Genomic DNA, 16,681 nt, shown 5'->3' on the forward strand with positions numbered 1-16,681 from the left:
GCTCTGTTCTGCTGTACCCTTCCACAAGGGGTGAGCGTGGTGATACACAGGGTAAAGCCAGAACAGTTGGAGGTGAGGGTGTTTATGTAATTTGTTTCTATGCCTGGCACGTGTTTATGGTTATTGGAGCTTGTTGCCACGAGTGCTTTCCACTCATGTTTGATCCTGCTTCAAATGTGAAAAATCATTGTTGCACGGTTTTAGCAGATGATTTTGCTATTTTTCCCTTGATTAAGACATCTGTGTATGTATAGACAAGTGTTTTGTTTCTCATTTGGAAGCAACAGACTGCTTGGCAGGGCAGTGGGATTCCCAAATTGTAAGCATGGCTAATATATTTCTCTAATAAGCTGCTAAAAATGATGGAGGTTTAAAGGAGGGAAAAAACAGTGATTGACTTAAAAAAGATGGAACTATGTAAAACTTCTGTAGGTTTTAATAATAAAAGAGGGGTTCCGCTGTTTGGATTAGTGTGCTGAAACTAGGATTGATCTAGAAGAATGTCATTGTTCATGTGTTCAAGTTTATGCTAGAAAAGACAAAAATTTTGCAGATCTACAATTTTACACCTGCTGGATTGTGAGCCTTTTACACATGTTGGTCTAAACTTTATATTATTATTTCAGATTTTTAAGATAAGGAATGTATCCTAGTTCATTAAGGGATTATCATCTGACTCTCAGAGATGGCTGATGAGAGAAAAATCTAGACAGAAGTGGTTTCCAGAGAGAAGTCTCTGTGATTACTGTCAGGCTGGGCTGAAGGAAGCATCAGTCCTTGTCCTGAAGTGTGTGTAGTACCTGGGAATAAAAAACAACCTTCAAATGCATCGTAGCTTTTCTAAAACAGCAATGACATCGCCTTAAGATTTTCTTTGCTCTGTGGTTATCTCATGTGGTGAAAATTTAGACATCATGCTGGGTAACAGTTTCTGGATATCTGTTACCCTTCTGGGGTAGTTGAAGTCAGTGTCTGACCAGTGCCTGTGATAAAGTCTTCCTGAAGACTGATTTTTCTTACAATACTAATTTCAGGTAACGTGTCCATAAACAAAACAATGTGACCTGGGGAATTACAGACCAGTCAGTCTCACCTCTGTGCCTGGCAAAATCTTGGAGCACATTCTCCTGGAAGGCATGCTAAGGCACATGAAAAACAACAAGGTGCTTGGTGACAGCCAGCATGGCTTCACTAAGGGGAAATCCTGCCTGACCAATCTGGTGGCCTTCTATGGTGGAGCTACAGAACTGATGGACAAGCGTAAAGCAGCTGATGTCATCTACCTGGACTTGTGCAAAGCGTTTGACACTGTCCCACACGACATCTTTGTCGCTAAATTGGAGAGATATCAATTTGATGGATGGACCACTCAGTGGACAAAGAACTGGCTGGATGGCCGCACACAAAGAGTTGTGGTCAATGGCTCGATGTCCGGCTGGAGACCAGTAACGAGTGGTGTCTCTCAGGGATTGGTGTCGGGACCGGTCTTGTTCAACTTCTTTGTCGGAGACATGGACAGTGGGATTGAGTGTGCCCACAGCAAGTTTGCTGATGACACCAGGCTGTGTGGTCCGGTTGATATGCTGGAGGGAAGGGATGCCATCCAGAGGGACCTCAACACACTTGTGAGGTGGGCTGATGCCAACCTCATGAAGTTCAACCATGACAAGTGCAAGGTCCTACACCTGGGTCGGAGCAATCCCAGGCACAGCTACAGGTTGGGCAGAGAAGAGATTCAGAGCAGCCCTGCGGAGAAGGACTTGGGGGTGCTGGTCAATGAGGAAATGAACATGAGCCGGCTTCAGTGTGCGCTCGCAGCCCAGACAGCCAACCGTATCCTGGGCTGCATCGAAAGGAGCGTGACCAGCAGGTCGAAGGAGGTGATCCTGCCCCTCTGCTCTGCTCTCGTGAGACCTCCCTGGAGTATTGTTTGCAGTTCTGGTGCCCTCAACATAAGAAGGACATGGAACTGCTGGAACAAGTCCAGAGGAGGGCCACGAGTATGATCAGGGGACTGGAGCACCTCCCGTATGAAGACAGGCTGAGGAAGTTGAGGCTGTTCAGCCTGGAGAAGAGAAGGCTGCGTGGGGACCTCATAGCAGCCTTCCAGTATCTGAAGAGGGCCTATAGGGATGCTGGGGAGGGACTCTTCATTAGGGACTGTAGTGACGGGCCAAGGGGTAACGGGTTAAAACTTAAACAGGGGAAATTTAGGTTGGATATAAGGTTGAAGTTCTTTCCTGTTAGGATGGTGAGGCACTGGAATGGGTTGCCCAAGGAAGTTGTGAATGCTCCATGCCTGGCAGTGTTCAAGGCCAGGTTGGATGAAGCCTTGGGTGGCATAGTTTAGTGTGAGGTGTCCCATGGCAGGGGTGTTGGAACTAGATGATCTCCAACCCTAACTATTCTATGATTCTATGTAGTGGGATACTTCAAGATGTTCAGTATGATGTTTTGTATGTGGCCTATCTTTCTAGGTACTGTCATCTCTTTATATTGTGGAATTAGGGTATACTGGTGTTTTGAAAGCAGTCATGCTGCCACTCTGGATGAGCCCTTACCCTAGGGAGATAGCACACTGATGGCAATAGCCAGAGATGAAGAATGTCTGCACCAGTTTTCTGGGTCCTCCTGGGTGACTTTGGGGAGATCTGTCTGAATTTCATATCCAAAGCTGTATGATATGGACTGTAATACCTCCTTTGCTCCTCTTCTGTACTTGCTGTAGAAGCCCCCTATAAAAGCAGCTGCTCCTCAGCCTGTTTTGTGCAACAGCCGCAGGGACACGCTATTAGCTATTTACTCTGGAGGTTTCTGTGATGCAAGTGAGAAAATCCAAATCATGATGCCAAATCATCATGTTTGCTTTTGAGTAAATAAAATTGCCGAGTCTAGAGAGGAAAAACTTCTCAGAATGATGAACTTGTGTTTATCAGGAATAAACCTGATTTTCACAAAGCAGTTGGTTCAGGGGTGCCAGGTACATTTTAGCTGTAGAGTTATTTGAGAAGGCTTATATGGAAGCACTTTGGAAGAGGCTGAAAGTTACCTGAAAAGCTATAAACAAAGGCTACTGGTTACATAAGGAATGGCTCCTTCAGGAGGATATTCTGTGAGCCCTAAAGGTACCCCTTCTGCATCATTGGCACCAGTGAGTTACCTGCTGGGAGGGTGTACCTGGTCCAAGAGAAGTACTGTATTTTCACCCCTGTTCAGTTGTATTGTAAAACACTTATTGAAACACCCCACGGGGTGTTTAGTAGGTGTTAGGAACAGACCTCTCTAATGTATTCATTAGATGAACGTAAGCTGCTGCTTAATAAGGAGCCGGGGACCAAGCATAAAGTTTGAGAAGCTATTCAAAAGCATTGCTGTCAAATAGGAGCTTGGCTCTGATCTCTGTCAGAAAAGCAGCATCTATGTAGTGCTTCTTCTAAATGTAAAGAACTGTATAAAAGGTTGATCTCTTTCCAGGTTTTTTGGTGGGGTTTTTTGTCTGGTTTTTTTTTTTTTTTTTTTTTTTTGGTTGGTTGGTTGGTTTTGGTTTCCTTTTTTTTTTTTTTTTTTTTTTTAGTGAAACTGCATTATTAGGTCGCTGGGGTTTTAATCTTCATTTTTCTGTGTTTGTTGATACATTTTGGAGTCAGTGGGAAGGCAGTTTGGTTTGTCACGTTTAAAATTTTAAGAACCTGAGAGTAAGCCGCAGTAGCTCTTGGATATTGCACTCTGCTGAAAAAGAACCTCATTCACATGCTTAATTATAGGGACCTTTTTCTTTTTGTTCCCCATCAACTCTGTGCAGAATATGCTTGCTGAATAGTGCCACAATGGCCACCCTGCCGTTCCCCTGCTTAATGAGCTACTTCTCACACAAATAGATTTCAGAATAACTGGGCACAGATGTTTAGCTGTCTGTTTTGGTGGGGTTTTTTGCCCCAGAAAATGATTGTCAGTCTTCATTTTCATTTGAGCTTTCAAGCCTGTTGAAACGGCAGCATTCCTGTCATTGCAAACGTTATTCAGCCGTGTGAACTGTGACTCATTCCGAAAGATTACACGCATTTCCCTCCCCGGCGTGCACATGTCCTCCTGCTGTTAGCTGTTTGCAGCCTGCTATCTGCAATCAGTGGGTCAGGGGTACATGCTGCTGCAGAGCTTTCTTGTTAGCTTGCTGCAGCCTTGTGCTGTGCACAGTATAGGAGCCCGTTTCCTGCAGGCAGCAAGTTTCAGGGTGGGAAATGCTACTTTCGTATGCTTCTGGGGAAAAAAAAATATGTCTCTTTCAGCATCTCTGTACAATATAAAAAACCCCACAACAAACCAAACAAAACACACACACACAAAAACCCCAACCAAACAAAAACCCCACACCCAAAACACCAACAAAAACCAAAAACTAAACAAAATCCCAAACAAACCCAAAGAGCAAACCTTAAAGAGACAATAAACCTCATACAACCCTCCTGGTTCACGTTTACTCCAGACTCTTTTTTCTTAGGCTGCAAAAATATCAGTTCATGATACTAGCTCAAGACAAACTCATCAGGTCTGGTGTCCTCTTTAAACATCTTTCTTTTCTAGTTTTGCCTTCTCTTTCCTTCTTGCATTCCTTTCTGGCGTCAGAGGATCCCCACTGTCACCGCTCCTTTTCTCCTGGTGCTGCAGACCAGTCCTGTCCGGGGGGCTCAGCACCCCGCCTCTCTGATCTGCCTCCATCCTCTGCGGTTAATTGCCATTTCCTGTATGTTTCCAGGGCTGCTTTTGGAATAAGGTCCTGTGAGAATCGGAATGGTGTTTCTGTTTGCATGTCACTGAACGTCAGCATGAACCCATGCGGTAAAAACATGATCTTGTTTGTTGTGGAAGCTCAGTTAATTGGGGATGATTAAAGGGAAGCTTGATAGTACCTGCTCAGACATGGAAGTGAGTTAGGGCACCTGAAGAAGAAAAGCCATGAGGAATCAATCTTAATTTAGTACAACTTAACGCTGCTTGTATTTTTATCTACTTGAGGGCAACAGATAACATGTCTAAGCTTCCTAGTGTGACCAAAGCAGGCACAACTTGGAGAAGGTGGCAGAAACGAGAGCACAGCCCTGTTGCTCTGCAAGCACGTGTCTGAAAGACCTCTTCTGTCCCGCTCTATGTGGGAAGTGTTGCTGGAAAAGCTGTCAGGATCCCCAAGGTTCAGAGCTGAAGGAGCTCACAGGGAGTGCAGAAAGCATCCACCAAAGCTGCTTCCTACTGGCTATGAAAATAAGGAGTGGTAGGGCTAAAGGGCAGCCACACTGACCTTTTTTTCTGTAAAACAAGGAATTCTGGTGTATCTTGTCAGGCAAGTGTCAGAGAGGATTCTGTCAAGGACTGCAAGAAGCTGGCTTTTCCATCAAATCTAGAGTTTAAGAATCAGATTGTTTGCAGAGGTTTCTTTGGTGATTCGTGTTTGCAATCCAAATTCTTGTTTCAGTGGACAGTCAAGCAGAGATACGCAATAGATATAAAATTATTTCACTGTTTTGCTAGAGGGTTGAGTTATTCAAATCTTGGTTTTCTTCATGTGTTTCTACAAGCTGGGGCTTACTCGGGTGTCCTAGAATAACTGTGTTGACACATGTAGCTTGCATGAAGAGCCCTTTCTATCTAATTACCTACATCTGCTTTCAAAGCCGATCATGATAAATTATAGTTAGATGCTCTTTCACCATAGTTCAAACTCTGTTTTATTCTGAAACACTTTGATGTGTAGGCAAGCCCCTAGGAAACTCTTTTTGTTTGAAATTAAATCTCCTCAATTTATTTGCCCTTGCATTTTATCCTTGTACTGAGAAATGAATCCTGTTCTTTTAAGGTGTTTTTTTGCTTTGCTCTGCAGACTGTAAAATGGCACATAGAGCTACAACCATGGGCAAGTCCAACTCCTTCCCTCGACAATGAGGCCTTGAGGTTCCTGAAGTACATTAGCACTTCTCAGGTAGGTTTTTCATTTCAGTCTCCATCTAGAAAACAGTTTGTCTGGCATGAGCTGTTCCCGCTCAGATAAGGAATTAACCTCACACCAGACTGGTTTTGAAAATGCTTTATTTCTATAGTGTAGAATGTTAACTGACATTCAATGTGAATGTAAAGGTCAAAACAGGATAGAAATAATGCGCTATTTCCTTGCTTTCCAGATGGGTTTTTGTCCTGACAGGTGGAGGTGAAATTCCAGACGTGGTTCTTTTCTCTCAGACATAGAAAAGTAGAGAGCACTCTGTAGTGAGAGAACTGTGTATTCAGCCACTCTGCTTCTCAATAAGATAACCAGGCTCATTTTAGCTAAAAAGGATTCATTTGAGGCTCCCAATAAAATGAGGTTTCCAGTAAAATGAGAACAGGGCACCAGTCCCTAACTTGGACAAGTTGCCCCAGTAGAATCCTGATATTTTAAGGACAAAAGTGATGACCTGGAAAATTAGTGGGTTTATGTGCTTTTTCAATGGTGACTTTTCCAAATCCAGATTGTATTGACATATACTTCCAAGATTCAGCATATGTGGAAATTGGGCTATCATGTCTTAATGGAGGCATTACTTCTGTACAGTAGCATTTATGCATGAATTTCGGGTAATGGAAAAGGTGCTGAATGCTGATAATTCTGAGATGGTGTCTGCTTTTGGTACCCAGGCCTATCAGCCGTGGACCTGTGAATACAAATTTAGCTGCACCATTGCTTGCTCTGGAGAACAGAAAAAAGCCTCAGGTGTTCATGTCACTGATACATCATTCACATATGAAATTCTTTGTTAATGCAATGCTTTCAAGGCTGAGATGAGATTCATTTGAAACACGTCTAAAAATATGCTGCTCTGCTGGTGGTGCAGTAACTGTGAGGGAAGCAGCGTGTTCACTTCTTTTCAGTGGGTACTCCTGGCTAAATGCTCAAGAAAATGACATCTCTGCCTTCACTCATGCCAGCACTGAGAGGGCAGGAAGCAACGTGATGGGTGTGGAGACAGAAGAGATGTGTGTAGAGCTCCTTGTTCTGTTGTACAGAAGTTTTTCCATGGGAGACATGTTAAGCTCAAAGCGCCCTTCTTCTTGGTGACTTAATAAACTGTGGCAGATGCTGCTACACTCCTCTAGTTGGGTCAGAGCCTACGAGGGCATCAATTAGTAGAGAGTTTATTGCTTCTGACACACTAACCAAGAAGTTTTGTTCCCAGAGTAACTGACCATGGAGGGGGACACACAAACATGAGTGAAAACAAAAAAAGAGACAAATCCTTATTCCTGACCTGGAAGATTTTATAGATTAATAACTGACAGGATAACACCATGACTGGTTAGAGCACTTTCGGAAATGGGATCATCTTATGTAGATGAGCATGGGATCTCATTTTCCTTGTTTGCTGAACAAGTGTTTACTAATTACTGTGCCTGAGTTCAGCTGCCTGTCATTAGTGTAGAATGTCTCAAACTGCTGGAGGGGGGAGATGCCACGTTCATAGGGTCAGGGTGTATCCAGAAAAAGCTTCTTCAATGCTGGTATCTAATGATCGGAAGAACCATGTTATTTGTACGATAGTAGTGAGTAAAAGCCCAGAACAGGACGTGAGCTCACAGCATCAGGGCCTGTAAATCATGCAACGGGCTGATGATGGTGCTGAAGGCAGAGTTCTGTGCTTTTTATTTTATTTTATTTTATCTTATTTTTAATTTTTGGTAGCAAGAGCTACTAGGTAACAAGAGCTGTTAAAAATTGCTCCAAATTCTGAGTGTTGTAATTGCTCATAATGCCATGAGTCAATTAAGTGGCAGCATTGTAGAATCTTAGCTCTCTGTAGAGAGCACATTATTCTTCTGTGTCTTAAAATTAGTGCTTGTTATTGTAATGCCATTTATTCCTTGGTTGTTATGCGACTGAAGGGAAACGGGTAATGGGGTGCAGTGCAAATCATTACTTAAAACTTAGTGAATTCTGAGAGCAGCATGAAGAGATGCTATATTAGCTTTAATGAATTTTCCATGGGCATTATGAGCTGAGCAGGAGCAGCGAGGCAGTGATGCAGCGTGCAGCTTTTTGGATGTAATTCTCCAGGTGATGACCTTTCACAGCTTAAGATTGTTGTTAAAGAATGAGAGTTTTATTGACTTATAAGGCACATGGTGTGCCTGCCACAGCAAAGGCTGCCTTCCAGTTTTTACTCCACCCCTGTGTAAAATTGTTCCATTTCTGTGGTTCTAGGTGGGGTTAGACATATGCTTTTTAGTTTGGCTAAAACCAGGAGCTGAGCCTGGGCAGGCTGCTGTGGAGAAGGAAGGAGCAGGATGAGAACAGTCTGTTCAGGACTGATGTGTAACCTGGTTTTGTCTCTACTAGTGTTCTTTACACCATTTTTATTGTTGGCCTTTTGGCAATGCCAGCTCCCATCCCTGCAGCCAAGGTTGGTACAAGGCCCAAAGAACAATTTTTTGTCATCGTGGTTCAGCTGGGTTCCTGCAGCTCTTCTCAGTCTCTGCTTTCCTATCTGCATGTTCTCAGCCTGTGCCCTGCAACCCCTAAATTTGATGGCCAGGCTGCATGTTGTTTGAAAAGCCCTTCGACAACCACCTGTAAGCAGGTGCTGATGCAGTGCAACCCAGACTCTCCTGGGCAGAAGCAGCCACAGCTTTGGTGCTTCTACTCCCTGCTACCCACTTACTACTGCTGTGGTGGCAGCTGTACACATTGCACTGTCTTTCCATTGCCTGATGCGCCCTGGCTCCTGAATGTTGGAAAGGCTGCAGCACACCTCAGCCCCGTGCCTACCTTTTCTAGACAGATATGGACAGCCAGAGCTGGTGCTGCAGGCATGGGCTCCTTTGGGGGTGTCACTCGCTCCACGAAAGCCATAGCTCCGCTGACTTGGTCACTGCTGTGTGTTGCCTGTTGCAAGCTGCTGCTCAGCTACTGGCAAAGCTGACTTCACCTCTCAGTTGAGTGATTTTTGACACTTCCAGGTTTCTGAAGAATCCATCATGTTATAGTCCTTGCTTTTTTGTCTTTAAGAGGACTTTCACTTACAGTGTTCCTCCCTGCAGAGGAGGATGGTTTTCCCTGTTTAGTTAAGCACTTGCTTAAACCCCTTTGTTGTTGGAGAGGGGATGTGTTGAGTTAATGATCAAATCCCTTCTGGAACTGAGATCAAGGACACTCTAGATAAGGTATACAGTGTACATTGCAGTGACACTGCAACTTGTGATTACAGTCTTGAATCGTGACATGATTTTAGCGTTATTCAGGATGCAGAATCCACTCCAAGGTTTGAAAAGAAAAATACCCAATAATTTTAATGCTGAAAGAAATTTTCTTGGGAAAATTGATTTTGGATATAGTGCTAATGCTTATTTATTTGCTTTTCAAATTGCATTGCTAACTAGGGCATTATGTAAACCTCAGATTTCACCAAGCAGAACAGACGATCAAGGAAAAAAAATCATCACATCTCCATAGCCGTGTATCAGATTGACAATCAGATTTAAGTAAAGCCAATTAACATTTTCCTTCTTTCCACTCTTTCCCCAGAAGGCAAATTAAAAACAAATTAAAATTCCTGCCTTAAAATGAAGCATCCTTTGATTTCAACAGATTTCATGTGAGCACATGAACCTGAACAGCCTGAGAGGGCACTCTGAAACTGCAAAGAAGCCCTGGTCTGTATGTCTTGACGAGAGGTTTAGCCTCATTCATCGAATCAGAAGCAAGCAGTGCCGTCTCTATTCTCTTGGGTAAGTGCTCTCTTTAAAGACAGCAAATTGTTTCATGACACCTAGTTGCAAAAAGCCCTATAAATGCAACATAGGCTGCAACAAGGTTGCCTTTTAAAATACAGACCTGTTGAGGTCCTTCTGTACAATCTCATTTTAGGAAACAACCTTTCTCCATGAGGGTCTTTGTTTTCCTTCGCTTTTCTAATGTTGGTATGAAAACAAATTGCTGAATGGTGAGTGGTAGTTCACGTAGGGGAAGATGGAAATTAGTGCGATAAACTGAGAAACCTACAGCATCTTCCCTGAGCAAAAATTACTTGCGTACTTATAATCATAACTAGACCTGGGACAAATTAGTACATTTCCATATGAAGGTGTGTTTGCTAAGCACTTCGGGGGTGACATGGGCCAAAGTGATAATAAAGGCCATTGTGGCTTTATTTTACAACATTTGTAGTGTTTATGATGTTTACAGCTCTTGAGATTGAAGTTTTCACTCTTCTCAGAACAAGCTTGTTCACAGGTAGTAAAACTATGAGTGCAGTCTCTTTGCCTGCTATTAGAACACTGCTTCCTGGGAAGATGAGGGAGGTCATCGGGCAGTGCTGGCCTTTCGCATTAGCCATCAGTGCACAGGTGCACTAGGAGAATGATTGCTGGGCTCTGGAGCTTGTGTCACACAGATCACCGCATGGCTGCTGCCTAATAAAAATGTCTTTGCTGCCCTGGGAGCCAGCGTTAGGTTAGAGGTGTATTGGAAGGCTTCATCTCCCTCCAAACAGCGCGGGTTATTTTTGTGATTTTGCTGCTGTGCGTTTGCAAGTAGTGGATAGCAAGGACCTGCATCCGAGTGACATTCACATGGTGGTTAATGCCAGCATGTAACGTAGAGCACGCTGCGGTCAGAGGGAGTGTTTTCTGTTAATTTGGGTAGGCATATATTTGGATCAAACTTACATTGAGCTGAAAAAACTAAAGTCCTCAGAGGCTGAGCGGTTCTCTGGTTTTGTTCAGCTGCATTGCTCTGTGGCAGATCAATACCGTGCCCCTTAGAGACAAATCACATATACAGAGAGCAAATTCCTCTCAACTATTGTTGCTTCTTGTTTTCTGAATATTCTCTGCAATCTACTTCAAATTATACTTACCTGGTTCTAATGCAAAATACAGGTTTAATTCCACTTCCTTCCCTCCACACACACCCCCTCCACCCCCCTCAGTTTTTCACGTTCCTGTGAAAGTCAGGAGAAACCTGTCCATGCTAAGGTCCGGATTTATCTGCTTGGCTGTAGTACTGGCTAACTGCCTGAGGCTCCTTCTAGTAGTCAGCAGGGAGAGACGGGCACATTCAGGTGGAAAATCAGCTAAGCTAAATAACGTTTTGAAGGTAGGTACAGCTTTCCTTTGATTGTAGAGGAAGTCTGAGATAATGTGGCTGCTGGCTTTAGATGTCTTGGCAAGGTGCTCAGAGTTCAGTGGAATTAATCTAGCCCTTCACCTTCAAGTTACACGACCATTAATATTAGACCTGAGCTCCTGTGTTAATGTCCCTCTTCCTTTTTGCTATAGACCAAGTGTGGGTTGAGAATAGTTATTTTTGTTGAATTAGCCAATTGGCGCAATGCAAAGTTGACTTCATCTGTGCTAGGAAATGCAGATTTGTCACGAGCTGACCAACACAAAGGTAACTTTCTAATGTTTTTTAACAAAGTTGAGCTAGTGCATGTATTATACAGTGCTTTATATGTTGTGCTGGTTTAGGTATGCTGCAGGGATCCTGAACGGCAGATTTGCTGTACTGATGGAACAGTAGGGCTTAGCAGAGATTGAAATTGTTGTTGGCGCAACAATCATCAGACACACATGTGCAGTAAATACCCAACCATGATGCATCACATGAAGCAGCTAAAAAATAAACGGGAAATATTTGAGGTTAAGGAGGAGCAGCCTTCAATCCTCCAGTTTACTTCTGCAGCCTTTGGAGCACAATTCTCTCCGACTCACTTCCTTTAGTTTATGACAGGCAGAAAAGTAATCTTGTTCCAAGTAAGACAAAAATCCCCTTTAAACATTTTCGTTATCTCATATACTTCATAAAGAGCAAAGGGGGAGCAGCTGCTTCCAATGAAGAACATTCTCTGTAGAGAGGGTGGATGGAGGACAAATGTGAAAGTTCAATGTGAGTGTTACTGGGAATCCTGAATTAAATCCATGTATCATTAAAACCGGAACAATTCATACTGCATAGGCATTTCTGTGGAAGAGGTTACTTGTGAATGGGGGTGAGACGTGTCTGAAGCATCTGGAGATCTTTTTGAATTAGTATTAGTTGCTTCCACTACTGGGAGGCAGCAATGTTTTTGCTTGGGTGACAGGATTTCCCAGTATGATACATAATTGCAATATGCATTAGTGAGCTATAGTTATTAGTGCTAAATCTGCTTAGATTAAGCTAAGTCTGTTACAAACACCACAGGCAGGCACTCAAGCTGGGATAATATAAATAGGATTTCACAAACTTACCAGTTAAGCTTTAGAGTCTTGCTGCAGTACTGTATAAACACCCTTTCAGGTGGATCTTAAAATGTAGGGGCTTTAGGATCCAGGCAGGGGATACTTCTTTTTTCCCAAGCTGAGCAGTGTTTGCTTGGTTATCTTCCTTTGAGAAAGAAGAGGAGGAGAAACAACACAAAAAGGGAAAGGTGCACCTTAACATGCATGTTTCTACAGCTCTGTCCTCTGGTCTCTGCGGGAGCTGGAGTACCTGCAGTTATCAGGGTGGATCAGCTACAGGTGCTCCCTAGAGCTGTGCCGGAGGAGACAAAGCAGCTTTTGTGCTACCTGCATGCTGGCTGCACTCCAGGGTGATGTGGGGACCAGTGTGATGTTCCAGTTCAGTGCAAGCTGCAGCCCACTGTTTATTCCAAGTGGGAGGCTCTGTGAGCTGTGACCTCCTGTGAACCCTGGGAGCAGGGGACAGCCAAGGGACACTGTTCCCTGTGGTGCTGCGCTCTGTCCTGGTCAGCATCCCTGCCCTGCGGCTGGATGGGAGCAGTGCCAGCAAGCCCTTCCTTCCCACTGGCACGCAGACTAGGAGAGCCATCCCTCAGCTGCTGTTTCTGCTGCTTTGAAAGCAGCATCTCTACTCCCATTGCAGGGGACTGCGTGCAAGTACCGACTGTAACCGAGCTTCCTTCTCCTTTACAGGAAAAATAGGTCAGTGTACTTAGCATTTTCTTATCTTGCTGTTGCTGGAGGCAGCAGCTGCTCTCTCCTGGTGATGGGGAAAGGCCTCCCCAGTCTTCTGTGTGTGAACTCCATGCCTTTCTTTTAAAATCACGGTCCCTTTTTAAGTAACACAAAACCTTTCTTAGGAGACCTCATTTGTTTACCTCTTTTCACTCTGTGTTATCCCTTAGCATGATCGCATGTGAGCCAGGAATTTTACAAACCAGTTCTCTTGGAGATGACCTCATTTTTGCTCCTAAATATTTGTTGTTGGTTACATCTCTCCTCGGGCATAAATTTGAGCTGTTAGCTAGAGTGCCATAAGATGTATCAGCACCTTCTTCACTGCCTTTATTTTTTTTTCCCCTGTTTTGCACCACTGTGAATCTCTCTTTGCAGTCCACGTGAGGAGCAATCTGTTTGGAGGTGGCCTGAGGTTTGTCTACATCAAAAGCATCTGGTCCTCTACATTGTACCAGCTGGTATGATTTGAAGTGTGTCACGGACACATGTGTCTGTCAGTCGCTGGTAGGCTCATCACTCTAATGCTGTAACTGTCCCCAACAATTCACATGTTCATTTCTAGCCAGCTTCTCATTCCTAAAGGATTACACTGGTCTTTGTCCATCAGTGTCCCTTTTGTAGAAAGCCACATGCAAGTGAATATGTCAATTCACTTGGTTAACTTCTGAACTTTTTACTAATGTGTGTTGAATTTATTAAAAGGAAACTCCTCTCTTTTCCTCCTACGCAGCTGTGCAGGCTGGAATCATGTGAAATAGAGTTCTTAAAAGCATGTTGGGCTGTTTCTGCAAACCCTGTCTTCTCCTGCTTTCCCAGGATGCCTGAAGGGGAAGGTGGTTGAGGAGAAGACCTTCTCATAAGGCACCGTTACACTGTGCTTAGCCAGTATCACAGCAAGCGTCATACCATACTGGAAACTTCCAAAACATATGTTCTTCCAAACATTGTTTCATGAGTTGGATTCATTTTAATTTATCAGTGTGTCATTTATGGAAAATGTTTAGTGCTGGCTTAATGTCGTACTGCAGTGTATCATGATTTAAAATGTATTGTGTTTTACAGGTTGATGCAAATAGATTTTAGACTCACAACATTGCTTAGGATAATTGTGGTGTAGTGTAGCAGGTGCTCTGACAGTATGACTAAGAGTAGTGCCATGTAATGGTTTGTGTATGATAGATAAATGCCATGCTGTTAGTACATAATAGATATTCTCAATTAGTACAACTGGTTGAAGTGCTGATTTAAAAATCTTGAGTCTCTTCCCAGCACTACATGTGTGTATAATTTAGCATAATTTAGGTTAAGTTTAAGGTTTTGTGCATGATTTGAACCATATTTGGAACAAGCTCGGAGGAGCAGGAATGAGGAGGACACATCCTATTTTACGCAGTAACAGAGGCCTGTGGTCCAGACATGTGATTATAATGGTAAATACCAGATTTTTTTTAGTTCTAGTGTACCATTTGTGAACCAGCAGGCTGTAGGAAGTGGGAATATGGCACAGCCTTGTAAAGTACATCTTCTCCTTCCAGAGACGGGGACTGAAGCCGTGCCACTGTACGATGAGGCTATTAATTTTTCCTCCTCTGTGGGGTCTTTGCCAAATTAGCAGTAGTTTTCTCTGAAGTTGTATAAAAACTCTGCTACTGTAGTGAAAGAGTCATTTTTAGATTTGCCTTTTTTATCTGTGTCTTCCTGTGCCCAGAGAAAGAGAGGCATGTCGTTCTTGTGTCAGTATTGTATGAATTTTAAATGTATCTGTTCTTCTGCTTATGGCTTGGTCATTGGAAGTCTATGCAGTGGGGATGAAGCAAATTGAAAATAGAGGAATATATATAGCAAAAACAGAATAGATGAATAATAACAGCACAAAGGGTCTAACTTTTAATTTACTTTCTTATAAACGATGTCAGCTTCTGAATTACAAAGAAGCTCTTGGGAAGGTTATCAGCCTGGCTAAAAGTGGATTAGTTCATGCCTTAAAAGGAGCTGTTCATTCTAGTTGTATGCAGTATATAGCTTGAATTTTCTGGTGAGGTTAGTTCAGCCCATTCACTTCAGTAGTTTAATTCTATAAATTACCAATGTCATTAAAAGTTTCTTAAGGTCAATTATGAGTGTGACATCGGGGAAAAATAACACGTGTTCCTTTAACTTTCCTTTATCTGACTACTTATTCCAAATCTTCAGTAGCTGTTACTGTTGACCATTAGCTTTATTTCTGGTTACCTCATCAGAATTAGGGTTAGATTATGTTCAGTACTGTGGATTTATCCCAAGAAGGAGCACAACAGATCTTCCACTTTGGTTCAGAAACAAATACATTGAATCTTACTGTAAATCTGCAGAATGTCCTAGTTCTTTTTGTGGCATTAATAGTTGCATCTTTCCGCTTTTGTAGGTTAGGCAATGATGACAACCAGTTTGAGACAAGCATGGCCAACAGTGGATGTGAGGTGCATCGCTTTGACCCCAGCATCAAGTCAGCACACATTCAGGAGGGTCGGCACCTCTGGTATCATCGCCTGTCCATTGACTGGAGGGATCCCAATCCAGCCATTGCTGCTCATAAACTTCACAGCAACACGAAGAAGCTGGGCACAATATTGAATGAATTTGGACATCAGAAGGTAAGGACTCAGGGGTCAGGTTTCTGACTGCAGGGTTAGCTGTTGGGAAAGCTGCAGAACTTCCTCCTTGCTGTCTCAGGAATATGAGCACTTTCCAAGGTTATCTCCTGACAGCAGGTCTTTCTTCAGCATTACTTGTAGTACGTTTCTTGGAGGGGTGCCTTTTCTGTCTTGCTTTTTCTGTCTGCTGATGACAGCTACCTTGAGTTTAAAACACTAGCCATATACTAAATACTTCCCTCCTCCTCCCTTCCTTTTCCCTTCAACTAGCTGCTGACATTTGGTGCTAGTATTTTGAGTCCTGTGGTACTTCTGGTCTTTGCCTGAGTATGAGCACTAAGCTACTCATGCAGCCAAGTTTATAAAGAGTGAAAAAAAATATTTGCAAAGTGATTAGAAGAGAAGAGGTAATGGATGGGTTGTTTACATTCGCAAGGTCACTGGTCCTAATTGCAGTCACTGACAACAAAAACATCCTGTTTTGAAATTGGCAGCAATCTGTGGGCTTTTTTTTTTTTTTTTAACATTTTCCAGTTTGTTTTTAGGGAACTGTAAAGACATTTGAAATCTTCAAGCCTCAAATAACTGTTGCCAGAATACATTTGAGGAAGTTCCTTAGGCTGCTTTTAAGAGTTTTTCCTTCAGAGGCTACACAAGCATGAATTCAAATGCTAATATACTTATTTGCCTGAAGCTAGTTCTGCTTCTCTTTTTCTTATTTTTTTTAATAAATAGACAGCCTGAGCTAAGGAGAAGCTTTTCTGTAAGATTTACAAAGCAAGCAGAGCAGTGTTTGCTTGGTTTGTTATTATAAACTGCAAGATGTCCTTTTCAGTTCACTTCTTGCTTTTCTTTAGTATTTTCTTTTGCTTCAGCTCTACTAATTGGACCGTTTTGAAGAAAAGAGCAGAAAAAAGCTGTTTTCTACTTCTTAGTCATACTGTAACTATACTAGGCTGTGCATTAGTGAAACATCTGGGAAGACAGGGAGATGGCTTTTCTTTGACATGTGCCTTACATTGAGTGTTTTGATTTTAGAAGAATTAGTCACACAGCAAATGATTAAT

The 16,681-nt window shown here is 42.9% G+C and overlaps 1 protein-coding gene across 1 annotated transcript in view; it reads left to right on the forward strand.

Annotated features, from left to right (window-relative positions):
* The window catches only part of METTL24 (methyltransferase like 24), a 47,937-nt gene that overhangs the window by 16,077 nt on the left and 15,179 nt on the right, over positions 1 to 16,681 (forward strand). The window contains exons 2-4 of the mRNA XM_065679126.1: positions 5,873 to 5,971; positions 9,608 to 9,747; positions 15,386 to 15,614. Of these exons, the coding sequence (XP_065535198.1) occupies positions 5,873 to 5,971; positions 9,608 to 9,747; positions 15,386 to 15,614 (468 nt within the window). The remainder of the gene's footprint in view (positions 1 to 5,872; positions 5,972 to 9,607; positions 9,748 to 15,385; positions 15,615 to 16,681) is intronic.

This window comes from Lathamus discolor, chromosome 5, assembly GCF_037157495.1.
Source record: "Lathamus discolor isolate bLatDis1 chromosome 5, bLatDis1.hap1, whole genome shotgun sequence".
In the NCBI taxonomy this organism is placed as follows: Eukaryota; Metazoa; Chordata; class Aves; order Psittaciformes; family Psittacidae; genus Lathamus; species Lathamus discolor.